A 20,207-nucleotide genomic window follows, 5' to 3' on the forward strand; every position below is an offset into this window, starting at 1 on the left:
GTAGGATATGTAATCTTAGTACTCATCAGTAAACAATGGGAAAATTAGCACTTCATAGTACATAGAAAACAAAATATAGACGTACAAAAGAGTTCTGAGAGTAGGTAGAGGAGCATTACACATGCTTACCATTAAAGTGTGAACTGTACATGTAGCCCACCTACATGGTTCCATAATCTTAAGAATAATCAAATGCTTCCAGTTCCCACAGAATTCAAATTCAAAATTCATCAAATGCTGTTGAGTATTGTATCTCACATTAGAACATTGGTTTTTGATTGGATCTATTAATATGTTAACGTGAGAATAGTTCAAATTGAATTCTATACCTTTTAAAACAGGGATATGTTGAAAGTTTCTAGGATGACAGTTTTCCAAATTCAGGAAATAATTTATCTTAAAATTGTTTTGTGAAGGATTCTAAACATCTACTGTAGAACTCATATGTGTAACAGATGTTTAAAGATATGGCTTGGGCAACTATTCAGCCAGAGAGTTCCATCAGGAATAATTGTTCCCTTGCAACAGGTGAGAATGTGTGATAAATGCACCCCAAATGTCCCCATGCTTTACATCATAGAAGGTGACCCTGTGTCTTAGATCACAGAACTTAATTTTCTATTTGAGGTTCTTTGTTTAAAGTTCTTTCTTTTTTCTCTTTGAAGTTCTCTGAAGGCCATCCAGTCCAAGGTTGGATCTTTATTAAAGTCCTATTCCTGAATGAATCTCCAAAATACAAAATATAACCTACAAAATAAAAATAATCTGAAAACGTTACATACATTACAATAAACAGGTGGGGAGACAAAAATAAAGCAAAAGTAGTAACAAAAACCATTCCATCGATGTTCCTACAGAAAAGGTATATAGATGGAGTGTTGCACAACAAATTTTAAAGAGAAACACTTTCCCAAATATAGATGCCATCACAGAACCTAGACATCTCACTCAGCAACCTGATTCCATGCATTGCATGAATTGCAATTTCCAGTCCAAATATAAGAATAGAATTTAGTAATCACAAATAGGAAGTTAGAAAGCCAGTTTGGTCTAGGCATCAAGATGGAAACTTAGGAGACTGTGAGTTCTAGTCCCACGTTGGGCACAAAACCAACCACTTTCTCTCAGCCCTAGACAGGAAGCAATGGCAAACCTCTTCTGGAAAACCTTGCCAAGAAAACCTAACCAGGCAGTCTCCAAGATTCAGATACAATTGAACAGAAGGAGAAGAAAAGTAGGAAGTTGCCATTTCCTGGACAATAATATCCAGGCTGTTCCTGTCCTGGATCATTATAGTTGGTGTACCAACTAAATCTGATAACGGGTGTTTCTGATAAAGTCTTCAGTGACAGTGATTGAAATAACACCCAAATCATATACCTGTTTGTTTTAAGGGAATATAATCCAATTAATAATCAGCAAATTTCTCTAGGAATTTTACACAAAGTGCCCCTATTCCACAACTGATAGAAATGGTAAAAGGATATTTGAGCAATAGTTGGTGGGTTTCTCTGAAGCCAAGGACAGTTTCTTCAAGCAGATGGGCTACTGTTTCTTTGAAGTCCACTAGCACCCTTCCAACATATGTTCACTTCTTCAGTTAGAAGTAATAAGGCAACATGGGAAAGGGTCAACAGAGCTTGTGGAAGTCCTGATAGCTACAAGCATCTTGTCCACATCCCAGGCCTTATAAACTGAAAGTGATCCCATGCAGCTAAACCAGATGGTGCGCTGAACAACTCAGTATGATTTGTGTCAAACGCAGAAGTCAAATTGTTATGAAGATGAGCAGTTTTATCCTCATATTGCCTCACTGATTTGTCACAGCAGGGCTGAATGCTTCAACATCAGGCTGTCCAGAGAATATGACTGTACTGCCTTTGACCATCTTAAAATATTTGGTTGGATGGCTACTTGACAATGCAGTGGAAGCTGCAAACAATTTATGGTCTCCATGCCATATGTTGGGCATAATTATATATGTGTGCAATCATTTTCAAGACAGAGCTTACATAATTTATGCTCTGGCTATCTCCTGGCTAGCTTCAGAGGACCAAAAACAAAAAGAGTCCTAGGTTCCATTGGACTGTATAGTGCAATTACAGTAACCATAATCAGACCATAATCCCTTATTCCGTAAGTCAATAAGCACATCAATATGCTCTCCACCTCAGCAGCATCCCACATTCAGAAACCAGTCAAATTTCATAAGCATCTAGAAGCTTATGGCCCATTACCTGTACAGAATAAGAATGACACTATGAAGTCAAACTTTACCAATCCAGTCCACTTCAAGCCAGCTTGGTCACGGAGAATATTAGATATTGGATGGGGTTCTACCAATACTTTTCTCAGTCTGTTGCATTTCCCAATACTCTTGTCCCAGTTTAAAGAGAGGGTTTTTTTGTGGGGAGGGAGGTCAGGAGAATGTGTTCCTATGGTTTATAGCAAATCCCACCACCATCAATACCTTGGAACAATGCACTGAGAAGACATATGGTAGATTTGATAAAATGCACACCACCCAGCTTGCCCATATGAGTTTTACTAATACTTATTTATCCATACTTCTGTCTCTCATGAATGTTATAAAGGAGTAAAGTTTTACTTCAAACAAACCAAGTATTTGGCAGCAGCAGGGGAATCAGAAACCATATCACTAGTTGCATGACTAGGGGGATGATCATGTGAAGTGATAGTACATTGGAGTGCCCACAGATGAAATACTGCATCCAATTCTGATCACCACAATATAAAAATGATGTTGAGACCCTAGAAAGAGTTCAGAAAAAGAATAACAAAGATGATGGGTCTAGAGGCTAAACCATGTGATAAACCATTGAGGGAACTAGATATGTGAATGAAGGCAAATATATGTGTTTCAGGATAATGTTGCAGGATCCAATCTGAATCAGTCACCGGGACTAGAGGTTTAGCCTTGCAAGCTTTCAGATTTGTGCTCGTGCCCAGCCAGGGAAGGGAAGTTCCTTGGATGGGTTCCAGCACGAGTCCATAAGCTTGGAAGACTAAGCTTCCAGTCCCGGTGACCAACTGAGATTGGATCCTGGAACTATGTATGTCTAGTCTAACAAAGAGGACTAGGGGTGGTATGAGAGCAGTCTTCCAGTACAGGTGCTGTCACAGAGAAGAGGGAGTCAACATATTCTCCAAAGCACCTAGGCAAGGCAAGAAGTAACAGATGAAAGTTCATTAAAGAGAAATCCATCTTAGAACTAAGGAGAAATTTCCCGACAGAATAATTTGTCATTTGTCCAGAATGGTATAGGATTTCCTACCATGGGTAGTAGGTTGAAATAGAAGACCTCCAAGGTCTCTTTTAACCCTATTATTCTATGTTCTACAACTTATAATGGTCTATGATCTCTACACTCCCTCCCAGTCCCTAACTGATGGTCTAAAATGGGATTCCTCCTTTCTCTTCCTTCATCTCGCCACTTCAAAGACATCTGTCAATGAACATGGAGGGTTTTCCCCATCATTACATTAATAAATTTTCCTCTAGTCCTTGAGTTGTCAAAAACAAAATCCTGACATAACTTGTGCTGGCCTGATGATTAAATTCTAATCTCCCTTATTAATAACACTTCTGAGTGGTCCTGTCCTACAGCTTTAGTGTGCGACAATTGATTTACTTTCTGCACTGTCTCTCTGAAGAAGGGTGGTAGATTGGACTTGGGTTGATGTCTGGGAGAAGGCTTTAATTGTCTTTCAGGTTGCCCACTGACAAGTCTCTGATTGTCAGTCCTTCAAGGTAGACCAAGTCAGGAAACTAGGTGCACGAATACGAATGGAACTATATTTTATTTATAAGTTAGAGCAATAGAATCTTGAAAGCTTGGCTTTGATTTCCTTTCCCTCCTTTATTGCTACAATGAATTTGAGTGGAACCAGACTTTCTTTCTATTGCTTTTTCTGATTTTCTGTTTCCTGTTTTTAGTAATTCTTTTGAATTTGTAATTCTGCATAGTTTCTCCAACCTCATCTTTATGGCTCTCTACGCTGTCATAGAAATACAGTACTTGTGCTAGCAAGCTTTGCTTGAGTTATTTCTGAACACAAGTCTACTTGTCTTCTGAAAGAAAGGTAGATCTATATCCAGAAATATCCCAAGTACAGGTAACTGAGGTTGACAGTTATCATTGGGACTGCAAGATAAGGTAGGAGAGAGCTCACATGATTCATTGAAAGAGATCTCTCCACCTCGGCAATCTGTAATCAGGTCTATATTTGGAGAGAGGTTTATTAGATTTTAAAAAGAGTGGTAAACAGTTTGCCAGTGTTCCTAACACTTGGGCCAGAAGGAAAGATTTCAGCTTAACTTGCAAATATGCCAAATCCATTGGGTGGATAGATAGATAGATAGATAGATAGATAGATAGATAGATAGATAGATAGATAGATAGACAGATAGATGATAGATAGATAGATAGATAGATAGATAGATAGATAGATAGATAGATAGATAGATCTACTAGTCTTTTGGGAGATCATTGAACACATTTTAATAATACTATTATTTATTTATTAAACTTAAATGGCCACCCATCTCACCTGGAGGTAATTCTAGGTGGCTTACAATTGATGAAACACCAGTATAAAATACTGAAACATTAAAACTATAAATTATTGTTTTAATCTGTATAATTATTATACTGTTATTGTACTACAGTAGTTTCTGCAAGACCAGCATAGTAACATATATAAGGATCCCAGATACTATCTGAAGAGAGCTTTAAGAATGGGTGAGGCATTACACAGACAGATGCCTCTGTGGTGATCAAGTACCTAGTCATGGGGAGGGGCAAGGGCATCCCCTGACCATGTAATTACCAAATTTTGAATGAGGCATCGTAGATTGTACATACACCAAGAGCTGCGTCAGGAGAGGTTGAAAATCTACTTTCAATCTGGAACAGTTGAGAACAAATTGAAGCTGCTTTCACAGTGGGCTGGCAGTGAGACAAAGGTTGTGTCATGAATCTTCTAAATATAGTTAAACAAATTCATGATGAGGGAGTTGTGAGGAAGTGACCAAACAAAAAGGAAAAGTAATGATTTACAGATAAATATGTAAAAAATATTTCCGGTAGTAATCTACCATAACCTAGACAGATAATGGAGCTATAGCATCTTATTTTGCAGTTAATATTGCCAGACACATAATCACATTAATGTGCAATGCAACCATATTATGGAATGAAGCCCAACCAAGAATTAGCACTCCATGAAATGAGGTGCTGTACTATATTTTGGGCTGCTTCGTGTATTACTCGGGCGGAGAGATAACACATGAACTGTCTTTTCATTCACAGTCCAATCAATCAGTCACTGTTTGTCCTGGGCTGCTGCCAATGATTGTGTCAATTCCCACACCCACTTTCCTTCATCCTGAATCATTGCCTTATAGAAAGCCATGATCCCTTTGCCTAGTTCTCTGTTCCCTACTTGCTTGCAACAGTAGCAAGAACAGTCTTGTTCTTTTGGAAATGATTTCTTGCAGAGAAATGGGGAGAAGGTGACTTTTATTCATGGACCCTGCTCTGAATAGCCCACCCCAAGCTTTTTTCACACGATGGATAGCTAGACAGACAGACAGACAGACAGACAGACAGACAGACAGACAGACAGACAGACAGACAGACAAGGGGATTGACCTATTCTCCATGGAGGACAAGAAATAATGTTGAAGAGAGATCCAGCCTTAGAAGTAAGAAGAAACTTTCTGACACTGAGACCAATTAATCATCTGGGAGTTGTAGGTGCTCCATCACTAGAGATGTTTAAGAAGAAATTTGGCAGCCATTTGTCCAGAATGGTATAAGGTTTCCTGCCTTGAGCTGCAAGTTGGACTAGTCACTAGAAGACCCCTATGGTTTTATGATTCTATGATAGATAGATAGATAGATAGATGATAGATAGATAGATAGATAGATAGATAGATAGATAGATAGATAGATAGATAGATAGATAGATAGATAGATAGATAGATATGTTATGAACTGCTCAGCTTTGTTGGGAGGTACATAAACTAGTACAAAACTATGGTCAATATAACTTTTTTATTAGTTTTAATTTATCATCAATGGTAGTTTAGCAGCTATGAGTCATGCGACAGTATGTGGTATTACAGAGAGATTCCTTAAATTAATATGTTGGTGGTGATGCTTTAGCGTTGTTTTGGGACTTTTGGAAATTCAGTGGGATTCTTTCTTCTCTGTTCTTCATACTTTACAGCAGTGAAAATGAATAATACAAAAGAATTCTGCTGATTGGACCTGTATTCAATTACTAGAACTGCAATCTCAGGCTGAAATTCTTTATTTTTAGCTGGGAGGAAGCTGTTGTGAACACAATGGGGCTTTTTTCATAGCAGGCAGATGATTGTTCTATACATCTGCTTAACTGAGATGCTTTATCCATTTGACACATTGTAAGATTTTGATTTAGGATTGAGTTTTTCAGTTTGTTCGCTTTTTGCTTCGCAATATAAAAAGATATGTTTAAAGCTATATTTGACTTTAAGACAGTTCTTTTGAAGTTTTGTTTTTCTAATTCTGGAATGTATAAGGACTAGAAAATGAAGTTAGAACATAGAATGTAGACTAATAGAGTTGGAAGGGACCTTGGAGGTCATCTAGTCCAACCCCCTGCTTGAGCAGGAAATCCTATACCATTTCAGACAAATGGCTGTTCAATCTCTTCTTAAAAGCCTCCAGTGGGAGCACCCACAACTTCTGAAGGCAAGCCATTCCACTGGTTAATTGTTCTCACTGTTAGGAAAATTTTCCTTACTTCTACCTTGCTTCTCTCCTTTCCATACTTTACTGCCTGTCTGGCCTTCAAGTGCTTTGAAGAATAGGTTGACCCTTTCTTCTTTGTGGCAGCCCCTCAAATACTGGAAGACTGCTATCATGTCAACCCTAGTCCTTCTTTTTGTTAGACTAGACCAGGGGTCCTCAAACTATGGCCCACGGGACGGATGTGGCCCACCTTGTCTTTTTATCCAGCCCAATGGGTGAACGTTGGTGGTATAATGCAGGGCTTTTCAACCTGTGGTACGCTGGCACCTGGCAGGTGGTACACGATCCTGCCTAGCCTAGATAAGTGTAGTGGGGGAGGGAATGAGCTAAAGCGGTGCAGCGCAGGACTTGCCTTGAAAGAGTCATTAGGAGTTGCAGTGCTGCTGGGGCCAGACAAAGGCCCCAGGATCGGCACTTCCAGCACACCCGGAAGAAAAAGAAGGAGGAGGGCAGAGACAGGGGAGGCTATGAAAGCAGACAATTTTGGTAGGAGAGGGAGCGAGAGAGAAAAAGACACAGCCTTGGGAAGAGGAGTCAGCTGGAGCTGCACCAAAGAGAAAAGGGGGAGGAAGGAGCAGAGGAGATAAAGCAGACTGACCAGGAGCCAATCTTTAACTTCATAGCAGCCATCTGAGCCAGGCACGTGCACAAATTGCAGCGAAAAACAGGCAAGAAACGCAGCTGGGGAGGGGTCAACCTCTGCAAGGAATGAAGAAAGGCACCATCGGCTGGAGGTGACCAGCAATTGGCTCTCGCCCACTTCACACCCCCGGCTCTGTGGCTCCACGGGAGGGGACACCAGACCCTGCACTGCTCGCCACCTCATGTGAGCACCAAGGCAGGTTCAGCTTCTCGCTAGCTTCGCCTCGCCCAGCCCAGCCTTTCTGCGCTGTGAGGAGAGCGCGGCGCTGCCTGCCGAAACCGGGTAGGCTGGGGGCTGGACGGTAAATATCTTCCCGCCACTCTGCTCTTAAGGCTGTGTGGCTCTTCTCCAGGAATTTACAGTGGCCTTTCAAGCCATGGCCACCAGCAGCACGACCACCAGCCTCTCCCCCTCCCCTTGTCCCTTCCTGGGCATGGAGGGAGGAAGGAAGGAGATGGGAATGAGAAAGAGGAAGGAAGGAAGGAAGGAAGGAAGGAAGGAAGGAAGGAAGGAAGGAAGGAAGGAAGGAAGGAAGGAAGGAGATGGAAATGAGAAAGAGGGAGGCAGGGAAGGAAGGAGGGGAGGGAGGGAGGAAGGAAGGAAAGAGATTGGAATGAGAGGGAGGGAGGGTCTGAGGGAAGTCCTGCCTTAGCCCTGCCCTGCTCCCCTTTTGCCATCTCCTTGCCCCCTCCTCCTGGCCTATCCTGGTGGTCTCCCGTCCTATCTCTAAGGATGCTTTGGTTAGAATTATTATTTTTTTTCAAACTGTAGTCCGGCCACCCAACAGTCTGAGGGACAATGAACTGGCCCCTTGTTTAAAAAGTTTGAGGACCCTTGAACTAGACATATCCAGTTCCTGCAATCGTTCTTCATATGTTTTACCCTCCAGCCCCCTAATCATCTTTGTGGCTCTTCTCTGCACTTTTCTAGAGACAAGAGTCAGTAGAGACATTGGGAATAGAATAACAGAGTAAGAAGGGATCTTGGAGGTCTTCTCTTCAAACCCCCGGCTTAGGCAGGAAACCCTATATACCATTTCAGACAAATGGTTGTAATTATTAAGATAGACTTTCCTTCTTTCACTGGCTTGCAGTTTTTGTTCTAGGTTTATTACATTTTGGTATAGCAATAAGTCATCATATCCCATAAGTTTTTGATAATGTACCTATTTATTTAAATGTAATTATTTAATTAATTGCATCAACAGCAAAATATTGTCAACTGAAACCCATTTAATACAAATTCTATGAGTGTAAGTATGTGTATTTGTGAAATTACCAGAAGCCTATGGAGCTTCTTGGAGACACTTTTTTAATGCCAGTAATTGAAGCCTGGAACACATTTATCCATCCATCCATCCATCCATCCACCCTCTCCCTCTCCCACCATTCCTTTTGCTCTTTTAAAGGACGCTTCTAAATTCCCTTGGTGACTTAGAGAACAATAATCATCGAGCATAAAAGTGGTGTCTCATTCAGAAGTACCGAAAGGGGCTTAGGTTACTTCATTCAGAATCTTTGATTGCATGAGAGAGAATTTTAAAATGCAGATGCTCTCAACACTGTGGATCACATGAAATACACAATCAAACAGTACAGCCCTCAACATATTCCCTAAAAGACTGGCTCCACTGGATTCAACTCTAATGATACTTAATGAAAAAAATTCAAGATATTATATATGTCAACAATCTTCGAAAGAAGTCCTTTGAATATAAATCTTGTTGGTGTAGTATCCTGAAATATTTATCCCAAGAAATAATTAATAGGAATCAGATTACTCTGATATTGATGCTGTTAGGTATTTCCAAAGAATTGTACTTATTTATTAAATACAATTCATTGTGTAAGAGATTTATATTCTACCTTTCTTATACGAAAAAATATGCAGTGGCAAAAAGCAATATGAAAATACAAATGACAGTATAGAATTAAAAGCTTATAACGAGCTTATGACAAGAATCATATAAAATTGAACTGTTGTTGAAGATATTGTTTTGAGAAAGATGCTCTTTAGGTTCAATAGGTGCTAGCTTTGTACTACTAATTAAAGACTTTCCAATTCATTTCTTTTATTATCATCTTTGAACTGTTGCCTCAGTAGTAGACTTAATCAGGCATCAGGATAGTTAAGGTCCTTGAACCAAATGATGCTTTTGTTTCTGAAAGACAAACTCCACAGTTTAGACGCATTAAAGTTCAATCAACACCCATAAGCACTGGATGTTCTGGAGCAGAAGGCTTCTCTAACACCAGAGAAAGTTCATTATGTACTTTTGAAATATTCCTCTATATACTGGTGCTGTTTATTGTTGTTCTGAGAAGTTCATGAGCGCATTCAGGAGAATGGATAGCTCTGCATCCCATCCTAAAGCTGGGAGCAAATACCAGGAAGTTGTTTTAAAATGAGACAAACTCCAGACACAGAGCTCAACTCCGGTCTTTCACTGTTCCCTGCTGCACTTGGCAGCTAAAGAAAAATGATTTATTCCTCCTGGTAAATGGGAAGAAGTGGATGAAAAGATTAAATCATCTCTTGCTGCACTCACAGAAATATGCTGCTGACCCTTGATGGAGGCAGGGTCAAGAGGAGGCAGCAGTGAGGGACTTGGGTGCTCCGTAGTGGGCGGGCAGTTTGCAGTTAGTAATTGAAGTGAAATGAGGAAATGCTTTACGCCACTGCCAGGACCCTGGGTGTCCAAAATAGGAGGACGGCATCTACTTTCTGTAGTGAACGAATTGAAGCTATGAAACTTTTCGTTTTCTTATCAAGGAGGGGAGGAGAGTAATCCCAAACTCCTCGAGACTTACAAGGAGTTAGTGATCTTATTTACATCAGCTTGTTAATAACTTGCATTTTAATGTAGTTTACACACAAATAAAAACGAAAGGATTTTTGCCTTAGCATTCTTAATAAAGGCAACATGACTAATGTAAGATCTGAATGCTTATGGAAATTGTCATGGGCCCTGGAGATAACTATTGTTCTAAGAAACCGGCAAAAGAATTATCAGGAGTTTTATCTTCTGATGGTTGAACATGCAAAGTAACAGATGTTTGTTCATTTAGTTGTTAAATGTACAGTTATAGATCAAAAGAACAATAAGAAATCACCTAAAACAAATAGCAATAATAATGGTAATAATAATAGTAAACATTAACAAAGGGTCTTTAGAGCTTCATAAGCCAATATCAAAATTGATGATCCAACTAGTCACACCTTGCCTCTCCTAATTGCTATTGCTAGGGAAAAATATGTGCATTTTTAGGAGATTTCTCTAGCCTTTTCCCTTCATAAAAAAAACCTATATCTTACTGCACACAGCCAGAGCATCTTTTAATAAGTGGGGAAATTAAGACTAGGTGCCAAGTGCATCTGAGAAGAACACATATCATTGATTCAATCTCTGAGTCCAAGCATATGCGTACATATGCGTGATAGAAGCTGTGGCACAGTGGTTGGAATGCAACATTGCAGGCTAACACTGCCCTCAGTCTGGAGTTCAATCCTGACGAGCTTGAGGTTGACTCAGCTTTCTGTCCTTCCGAGTTTGGTAAGATGAGGATCCAGATTGTTGGGGATAATATGCTGACACTGTAAACCACTCAGAGCATTCTGTAAAGCACTATGGAGCAGTACATAAGTCTAACTGCTACTGCTTTTCCTAAGGGCTTTGTGGGATTTTGTGAAATCTCTCTTCCATCATCTTCAAGGGTAAGGCAAGGCATCAAATATCACCTAAGGAAATGTACCTCTTTGAGGGTCTAGGAGTATATTTGCTAAATTATTTGACAATACAATAAGGATTTGTAATAAGTACATTATAGGGATGCTGAAATAAAATCCCTGACACTGCCATAAAACCAGAAAAGTACAGAAGTAGATATGACTCATTCAAGCTACCATCAAATGATTATACATTTTGCTTGAAGAACGTACAAGCGTTATAAGCATGTTAGTTACAAACTGAATTGAAATAAAAGAAACAAGAGTTAGTAATACTTTATCCCACCTCCTCCCCCACAAGAAGGGTCCCACTTCAGATCAACCTGCTCTATTGACCTAGATCCATTACTTCTAAATATATAGTGAATGATTCAGTGTCAACTGAAGCTGCCACTTAACTAGTTTTGAAATGATTTGGCGTGGCACAGTTATTGTTAGCATGATTTAATCTATGTTTGCTCATCCTTTCTTTATAGATGGCCTCATATTACCTTCAAAGGTTGAGTCAGATCAATGTAGTACTTGGATGGGAGACCATTTAGAATTCCCAGAACTAGGCAAGGAAGTTGATAAAAATATTCCAGAAGAAGATAGTGCCAAGCCACTTCCTTACTATTGCCAAGAAAGTTACAAGGCTGTGCCTATGAAGTCACCAAGAGCTGAGCTCAACTCAAGCAAATGCCTTTCTTTATGCTATACGACCTACTTAGTTACCCATAGTATGACCCCGTTGTGGAGTTGCCATAGGTTAAATGTTTCTTAGCAGCAGATTATTTGAATTAACCTTCAGAATAAAACAATTTTTTCCCAGGAATTGTATTTGCTTATGAAGCTTAGGCATTTTGAACTGGACTGAAGATGAGTCCATGAGATGGTTATCTTGATTTATATAGCTCAAATGGTATGCCTAATTGAACAGTACTGTAGCATAACTCACTGCAAAAAAAATACAGTTTTCAAAGCAGCATGCCTTTTAATTTGGCTCTTAAGATTTCAAGACAGACTAGTCAACTATGTCGCTCTTTTCAAAATTAGAAAGGTATTGATGGGAGCAGTTAAAATGCAGCCCACAAAATACTTCAGTACAATTGAGCATCTAATGCTAATTTGCAAAACAAGACAAATGTATTGTTGTCATGAAGCAGTCATATTCACTTAGTCTTTGATGGTGTTTAACATGTGTGTCTATGCCACAAATCATTTTTTTTCTATTATTATATGGTGATAAGCTTGCAAATTGGCTGGTAGTGTGATACTTCCCAAATAATTTGGTTCCAGATTATTAGAACAATGTTGAGGTAAGTATATTATTTAGTTAGAGCTACACTATTCCAGGTCAGTTGGTTCTGCTGGGCCTTTGTTAGATTATATTGACTAAGTTGTAGTCATAACCACATTTGAAAGACCCTAAGATGCAAACCAGCTGTTCTGTGTATAGTAGACAAATTATTATCTTGTCTAATATGCGAAGTTTGGGCAAGCAACTAGACTGCCACTGTTTTTAGGCTTCATGAGATTATTATCATAAGAATGCCAGGATTTTGTTTTGTTTGATGTATACTATCAAGATATGTCCTTGTTGCCCCCAGTTCTGGTTTAATACAATAAGCAGGTATGCATCAGAAGCATATTATTCATTATTATTCTATGTATGAAAAAGGCACAGTAAGATACAGACTATTGATTTTTTTATTTACTTATTCAAAATTTATACTATAATGCAGTATTTGAAATAAATAAATAAACATCATTTTGCCAATCATTTTGGTTTGGTTTGGTTTCCTATGCCATTCTCTCCATAAAATGGTGATTCCACCATCAGATTGGTAACTAATAGATATGATATTCTACACGAAATCTTTTTGCATAGCTACATGCCAATCTGGAACAGAACATTAAAATAGCATCTCATCTGATAAATACTATTGCCATTTTTTGTTGTTATGATTTGAGCACCCTTGTGACAGGCAGAAATTATCTGACACTATTTTAGTTTTTTGGCGATGGACCTTTCCTTTTTAATTGCTATTGTAAAAATATTAAAAGCATTGGAATGATGCCGAAAAGTGGGTACTTTTAATAGTTCAAAAACCATAATTCATATTACTTTCTTTTTTTATTTGGTATATTTTGGAAAATTGGGCTAGTTATCTGAGATGATTATCATTGTACTATTTCTAATGATAACTTAGTGGATCAAGTTAGACTTGAATCTTTTTGGTAGAAAAGAGGTGTGCCCATACTACAGGATTAATAAGAGATGTTGCAAATCAAAACTGATATGGTTTATCAGAGCTAGATGGGAGGGAAGAATTTAAAGTAGCAATAGGTGTGGCAGGAAGTTGCACAGGACAGGTTCCTTATAGTGCAACAAACACCATATATTATTAAATTATATTATATCATGTCATATAAATTCTTCATTCTTTAATACTGCTAATCCTGCTGTAATGTTTTCTGCTGTATTTTTGTTTCATAATTATTCCAGTCTATCAGTAGGAGATAAATAAATTATCTACTTCTGGTAGATTGAAGTTTTTTTTTTAATCATAAGAATCTTTTTTTTTCTAAACTGACTTGCAATCAATGTTATCAGGTTTCTTCCCATTCAAAATAGTACAGTATCAGAAACCTGTATGTTTATAAAGGAGAAAAGAGATCGAAACTGGCTCTGCCACCGTCATACCTAGTTTAAGCACAATGTCCCAACCTTTTTGGTACCTTAATACCAATATATGGAACACTTTGCTTGCAGACTGAACAAAACATTAGCACTAACATTCACCTACACTTGCAGCATATTTTTCATGCAGAAGGAATTTTGATGACTGCTAAAACTGTATGATTAAGATGAAGTGCAAAGATAATATATCTGGTCTAAAAAAAAATACATCCACCTCATTGTAATCTGCTGTGAAGAGTATTTAAAAGCTATGGGCTAGCACGAGCTTTTTACATACCATCCCTGTATAGAACTGAAAAAGCATCGACAATCCTCTGAGAATGCGACAAACACTTAAGTGCTTAAGGTATTTCTAGCCCTACGCAGCAATGCGCTGTCACTTAACAAATAATCCATAACTACTAAAATCAGCTGGGAATTTGCCATGGTATATTAATGGGATATGCTTTGCACTCATACTGAATTCAAAGTGACCACATGCTTTCAGTCAGAAACTGAATATCATGATGTATACTGTGCTACTTAAATATCTCTTGTTCTCTTTATAAGATGCACGTAAGCAGAAGCTGGACAACTATTTATTGTGGATGGCTTAATGTGTTTACATCACTCAACAGACCCATTTGGTGTCTCTTTCAATGTTATTATTTTATTCTGCTGCTAGAAGTAGATGATATAAATCTTCATGGCTGTGTTGACTTGCGAAATTATTATTAACTGTACATGTTCTGCCTTTTTAGTGGGCATTCAACCAATGTACATGGTTCCCTCTCGCCCTCATTGTTATCCTTACAACTAATGTATGATTAGGCTGAGAGTCAGAAACGGCAAAAAAAACAACACCTCATACATATAACAGCCACAAGTGTTCATACAACAAACACCTGCTTGGAAGCAGAGAAATCATCTACAAGAACATATGTGAGGGAATTACAACTAGAGTAAGAGGAGGAGCAAGAAGAAGAGGAAGAGTTTATTTCTTCCTGAACTGAGAATAACTTTACTGAATGACTAATAATAAGAGGGAATCAGGGTAATCTATGAAATAACCCTATGTTTAAGCATTTTATTTGGACTCCATAACTGAGCTGAGAGGAGTATATACTGTACATAGTGTATAGATGTATAATTCATAATCTCTGTCACAGCGTAATTGCTTCTTTTCTTTTGTAGAAAAGATAGAGTCATGTACATCTCCTCGATATGCCTCTGAAATTTAGCAGCAAGTCAGTTGAATTTTGATGGCATGATTTCAGGATGTGTTGAGAAGACTAGGAAGTGTAACGTTAGCCTGGGATCAGCTTACCCCTTAGAGGCTTCTGCACCCAATTCCCATTTTAATTCCCTCTCCAAAACTTAAAAATTGCCTTTAAAAAGTAACCCCTGCCCCTTTCAAAGCATCACTAGATAGCCTTCTGCAGCCCTCCGGAAGAGCAAGATAAGTCTACATCTTCTCGATAATCTTTCCAGTTTGGCCATAGTAGGTTTAATGATAATACAGTAATAAATTGGTGGTAGTTCATTGTTCCTACCTTTTTCTTTGTAAACATTTCAAATGATGATTTTATGCCACATATAAACTATCTTGATTACAATTTAATATATATTCAAAGCACTTAAATACATATCACTGTTTTAATTATGATTAAATTCAAGCCTATAATTCTGAAAACAGATCTGCAAGGTGCTTTTTACAGTTAAATTAACTTCTATTCAAATCAAAATTAGTTTGGCTTCAGAGCCCATTTGATAACTTTTTAATAATTTTCCCATTTAAAGGCATGCACATCTAACAGGAAAAAAAACCATGAAAAAAAGTTAAATGCACTTTTCAGCACCATGTATTAAATGCCTAAATGGTCTTTGACAGAGCTGAAATGTTTTCAATGAATACCTCTTAGGGATACAGCTGAGAAATATGTGCATTGTCCTTGCATATTTCCCTTTTCTCTCCTCATACTTTACCTCCTTTCTGATGTACTAGCTCACTTGTTTTTTAAAAGCACGGTGACCTTTTTGCCATGGCAGAGACAATAATTAACTACTGCCTGAATTCCTGTGCATACAATGGCCTCACAGGTTGGAAGGAAAACATTTGCAGCCTTCCTAGCAACCTGGAGCCCAGAGAACAGGTACAGGACTATCAGTCTGTCACTCCCTCTGTGACATGGTAACAACACAGCCTGTGATTCAGGAGAATTCCACAGGGTGCTGTGCTGCCATGTATAAAGCTATGACACTTTAAATATAAATTAGCAAGCAAACTATAGCTCCTACCAGCAGATTTCCCCTCCCCATCTTTGCTGTATTGATTAGGCACAAAACAAAGTGTCAGGCAAATCTTAGGGGGGGGGGAAACAAGTAAAGTGAAGTTAAGCAAACTTGGGACAACTTTAATTGGGCAAAATATCGTTGCATTTTTTTTCTCTAACAAGATGATTGAAAAGGACATTTTAATCTCCTAGTATGGGAAGTTGCTACAAATTGTACTTAAGTTGAGAAGGACAAAGTAAGATTCCTGTTTTATAGTCAAACAGCCTTCTTTGTCCACAGTGGGGAGATAATTCATTTATTTCATATCAATCCTGTCTTGGTTCTGGAAGTTCAAAATGGTGCAAAAAAAAGAGTTAGGTATGATTTCATGCATGCAACACCAGCTTTGAAATATGTTGGGCACATCCTCACTAGTTCCATACTCAACTGAAACCCTTCAACTGGCTCACACCTTTAATTAGTAATGTTGAGGCCACAATGCAATCTGTCATGGTTCTGACAGATGAAACTCTTCAAAGAACTTTGAGGCATTGTTTACCTTAAAGAATCTTTATTCCAGTAGCATAGCATCGGCATGTACATGGTTGAAGCCAAAATCTGAATTCCCCTCCCCTGAGCACATAGTATCAAGCACAATCCCCTCCTCTAATTAACAGTCATAAATCACATTCTCCAATTAGTTTGAAATGCAGGCTTTCCCTCCAGTTCTCCAACCCACCATTTCTTATCATCTCTTATTTCAAAAAAACCTTGGTTCTCACACTGTTACAATATTGTTATGTCTAACTAACTCCCATGCACATTCCTCCTCCCCCCCCAGTATCATCTAACTCTAATTCTAAGAGTAAAATATAAGAAGGAAAATGGCTGCATCTGCTTACATTGTCAAAGCAAGAAGATCCAATGTTATCAGCGTTGACACAATCATTATATTTCTTCATCTCTGCACTTCCATATTTATTTTAGGAGCCTTGGTGGCGCAGTGGGCTAATGCCTCCTTAAGTAACACCAGCTGCCTGCAATTAGTGCAGGTTCGCATCCCACCAGGCTCAAGGTTGACTCAGCCTTCCATCCTTCCCAGGTAGGTAAAATGAGGACCCAGATTGTTGGGGGCAATTAAGCTGACTTTGTAATAATGCCACTTGGGGGGGCCCAAAAGCCCTAATAAGCAGGCATATACATAGAATGAAGGCTATTGCTAAGCACATTGGTTTGTGCTTTAGATTGTAAGCCGCCCTGAGTCTTTGGAGAAGGGAGGGATATAAATGGGATTAAACTAAAAAAAATAAAAAAATAAAATTTTATTTATTTATTTATAAAATTTATTGGCCGCCCATTTTCCCACAAGGTAACTCTGGGCAGTTTACAATTAAAAAAAGATAAAGATGATTTTAAAAAACATATGTATTAAAATATAAATTAATATAAGACGCTATATTCCAATTACAGATGGGGAGGGCAAGAGGAGGGGAGGTGTGATCTGTTGTTAATCGATCAGCCACCTCCATGTGATGCTCCCCATTGGAGGTCCAAGCTAACTGGTAGAGCCAGGTCTTTAGGCTCATACGAAAAGTCAGGAGAGTTGGGGCCAATCCTTCAAGCAGGAGAGATGTTCCAGTGGGCAGGTGTAACAGCAGAGTTTCATTAACTGATATTCCAGTTCTTTCTTCTATACATCGGTGTTTTCCATGTTAAAGCTTATTTTATTTTTGATACAAATATAGACTTCATAAAAAAAAAGAAAGCATCTCAGTGCATAGTTGTCCTGGTGCTGTCCAAAAGTGCTAGAATTAATGATAGTATGAAGAGTGTTATTTCAACAATCAGGATTACTAGTTTTAATGGCATGTCAAGAGATCAGGACAGGGGTCTTCAAACTTGGCCCTTTTATGACTTGTGGACCTCAACTCCCAGAATTCCTCAGCCAACTGGGTTGGCTGAGTTGAGGTCCACAAGTCATAAAAGGGCCAAGTTTGAAGACCCCTGGATCCAAACTTTACCTTGGCTGTGAATTTGCTGCTCATGGATGGTTTGTTTCAAGTAGCAATAGCTGTGAATCCGAATCCTGTTTCCTTTTTTTCTGCCTGCCTATTCATATTCTTCTAAACAAAATCTACACAATATGTACATTTATGAAATCTTGGAAAAGAGCTGGTTCCATTTAACAGAATTTATCTCTCTTCAGGGTGCTGATTTGAAGACGGGGAACCTGCAAGGTCATGTATTAGCAGGTAAGCAGAAGCTCTCAATACTTCCTAAGAACTTCTGTGTATCATTCGGTATCTATTATAGAGGCCTCTACAGTTGTATAGGAAGTATGGATCCCTGTTCATGTGTGTGATTGTGTGATCTTGATTGCCTGCAAATCAGTGAAGGCCAGATCCATTCCAAGCACATCAAGATGAATCCCATTGCTCAACAGCTAGATTTTTTTTGTCTGTTAAGAAACAGGGAAATTCTAAAACTATTCTCTTATATAGGAATGATCCCAAAACACCTCATTTTTCCCCACCTGAATCTTTTTTTAAAAAAAGCATCAGGTAATTGGGATGCTGCTACAAATTATTTTAGTCTCATGTGCAACCTAATTGAAGTTCATGCTGAGGTGTGACACCACCAGCACAAAAGCCATTCCCAAATTCCACCTCTTTCAACTGATTTCATGAAAGAGCACCTCCTATAGAAACTAGGAAGCATTTATCTCCACATGGTAACTGATTGGAAAGAGGCACTTTTTTCATTTCAGAGTATTTATAATGTCCAAAAAGCTATTTCTCCAATAGGAATGAAATAGGTATGGTTATTAGAGCAATTTCTATGTTTGATAAATAAACATTAAATTATATTCTGGCTATTTGTACTGAGGAGAGGGGTGTGTTTGCTCTGTTCTTGATGTAGTTTGACTGGGAATGTGCTGGATGCACACTAATCTGGAAATTACCCACAGTAATTTTCCAACAAAATCCATCTATTTTACATAGCCAATGTCTGTCCTCATTATCAATAATACATTTAAAAAACTCCTAAGTATGAATAACAGTATTTTGCATATTTTCCCCTCATTATACTTTTCTGTCTGCTTCTGCTTTCTTTACCTTACATTACAAATTCCTTAGGAATTTGTTTTGCTTTTAAAATGTAGGTAACATTCAGTAAGGTAAACATCTCACTCGATATTGGAGCAATAGTAAAGGTAAAGGTTCCCCTGCACATGCGTGCTAGTCGTTTCCGACTCTAGGGGGCAGTGCTCATCTCCGTTTCAAAGCCGAAGAGCCAGCGCTTGTCCGAGGACGTCTCCGTGGTCATGTGGCTGGCATGACTAGATGCCAAAGGCGCACGGAACGCTGTTACCTTCCCACCATAGTGGTCCCTGTTTTTCTACTTGCATTTTTACGTGCTTTCGAACTGCTAGGTTGGCAGAAGCTGGGACGAGTAACAGGTGCTCACTCTGTTACACGGCACTCGGGATTCGACCTGCCAAACTGCCGACCTTCTGATCAACAGGCTCAGCGTCCTAACCCACTGAGCCACCGCGTCCCTTGTTGGAGCAATATCCAGTATTAAACAATATACGAGCATTTCAAATTAAAAAAGAAAAACTATTGTTGAATAAATAACAAAATCTGTGCAAAAGGTAAACATGTTGATTAGTAGATTGCCTTTTCAGAAATGGATAATTACACATGTCTTGTATGTAATCCTTCATATAAAAGTTTTTCCAATTTTTTCAAAATAATTCTCTTAATAATTCCTGCCTGATTCTTCCATAAAGATAAACATTAGTGAATCTCAATATCAAAATCTAATCTACAACACAAAAGGTCCAAATATCTCTAGCTCCTTTCAATCCCAGAAATAAAAATTACTTTTTATTTTACATTGATCTATGTAATTGCCAAGATGTTTGTGGAAATAAGTAATCTTTCTAACGAGGCCCACAGGTATTGGTAGCATACAAAATTTTCATTCCACATAAATATAGCCAATAAGAAGGAAGTCCAGTGATACATTTGAAAATCTGTGAAGTAAAATTAAAACCACCACCATCATCAAAAGATAA

The 20,207-nt window shown here is 38.5% G+C and overlaps 1 protein-coding gene across 2 annotated transcripts in view; it reads left to right on the top strand.

Moving 5' to 3' along the window:
• PEBP4 (phosphatidylethanolamine binding protein 4) overlaps nucleotides 1-20,207 on the top strand; it is a 244,734-nt gene that overhangs the window by 189,192 nt on the left and 35,335 nt on the right. For both annotated transcript variants that reach the window (XM_083368477.1, XM_083368478.1), the window contains exon 5: nucleotides 18,333-18,378. In XM_083368477.1, the coding sequence (XP_083224603.1) occupies nucleotides 18,333-18,378 (46 nt within the window). The remainder of the gene's footprint in view (nucleotides 1-18,332; nucleotides 18,379-20,207) is intronic.

Source organism: Vipera ursinii (genome assembly GCF_947247035.1).
Source record: "Vipera ursinii genome assembly, chromosome: 8".
Taxonomy (NCBI): Eukaryota; Metazoa; Chordata; class Lepidosauria; order Squamata; family Viperidae; genus Vipera; species Vipera ursinii.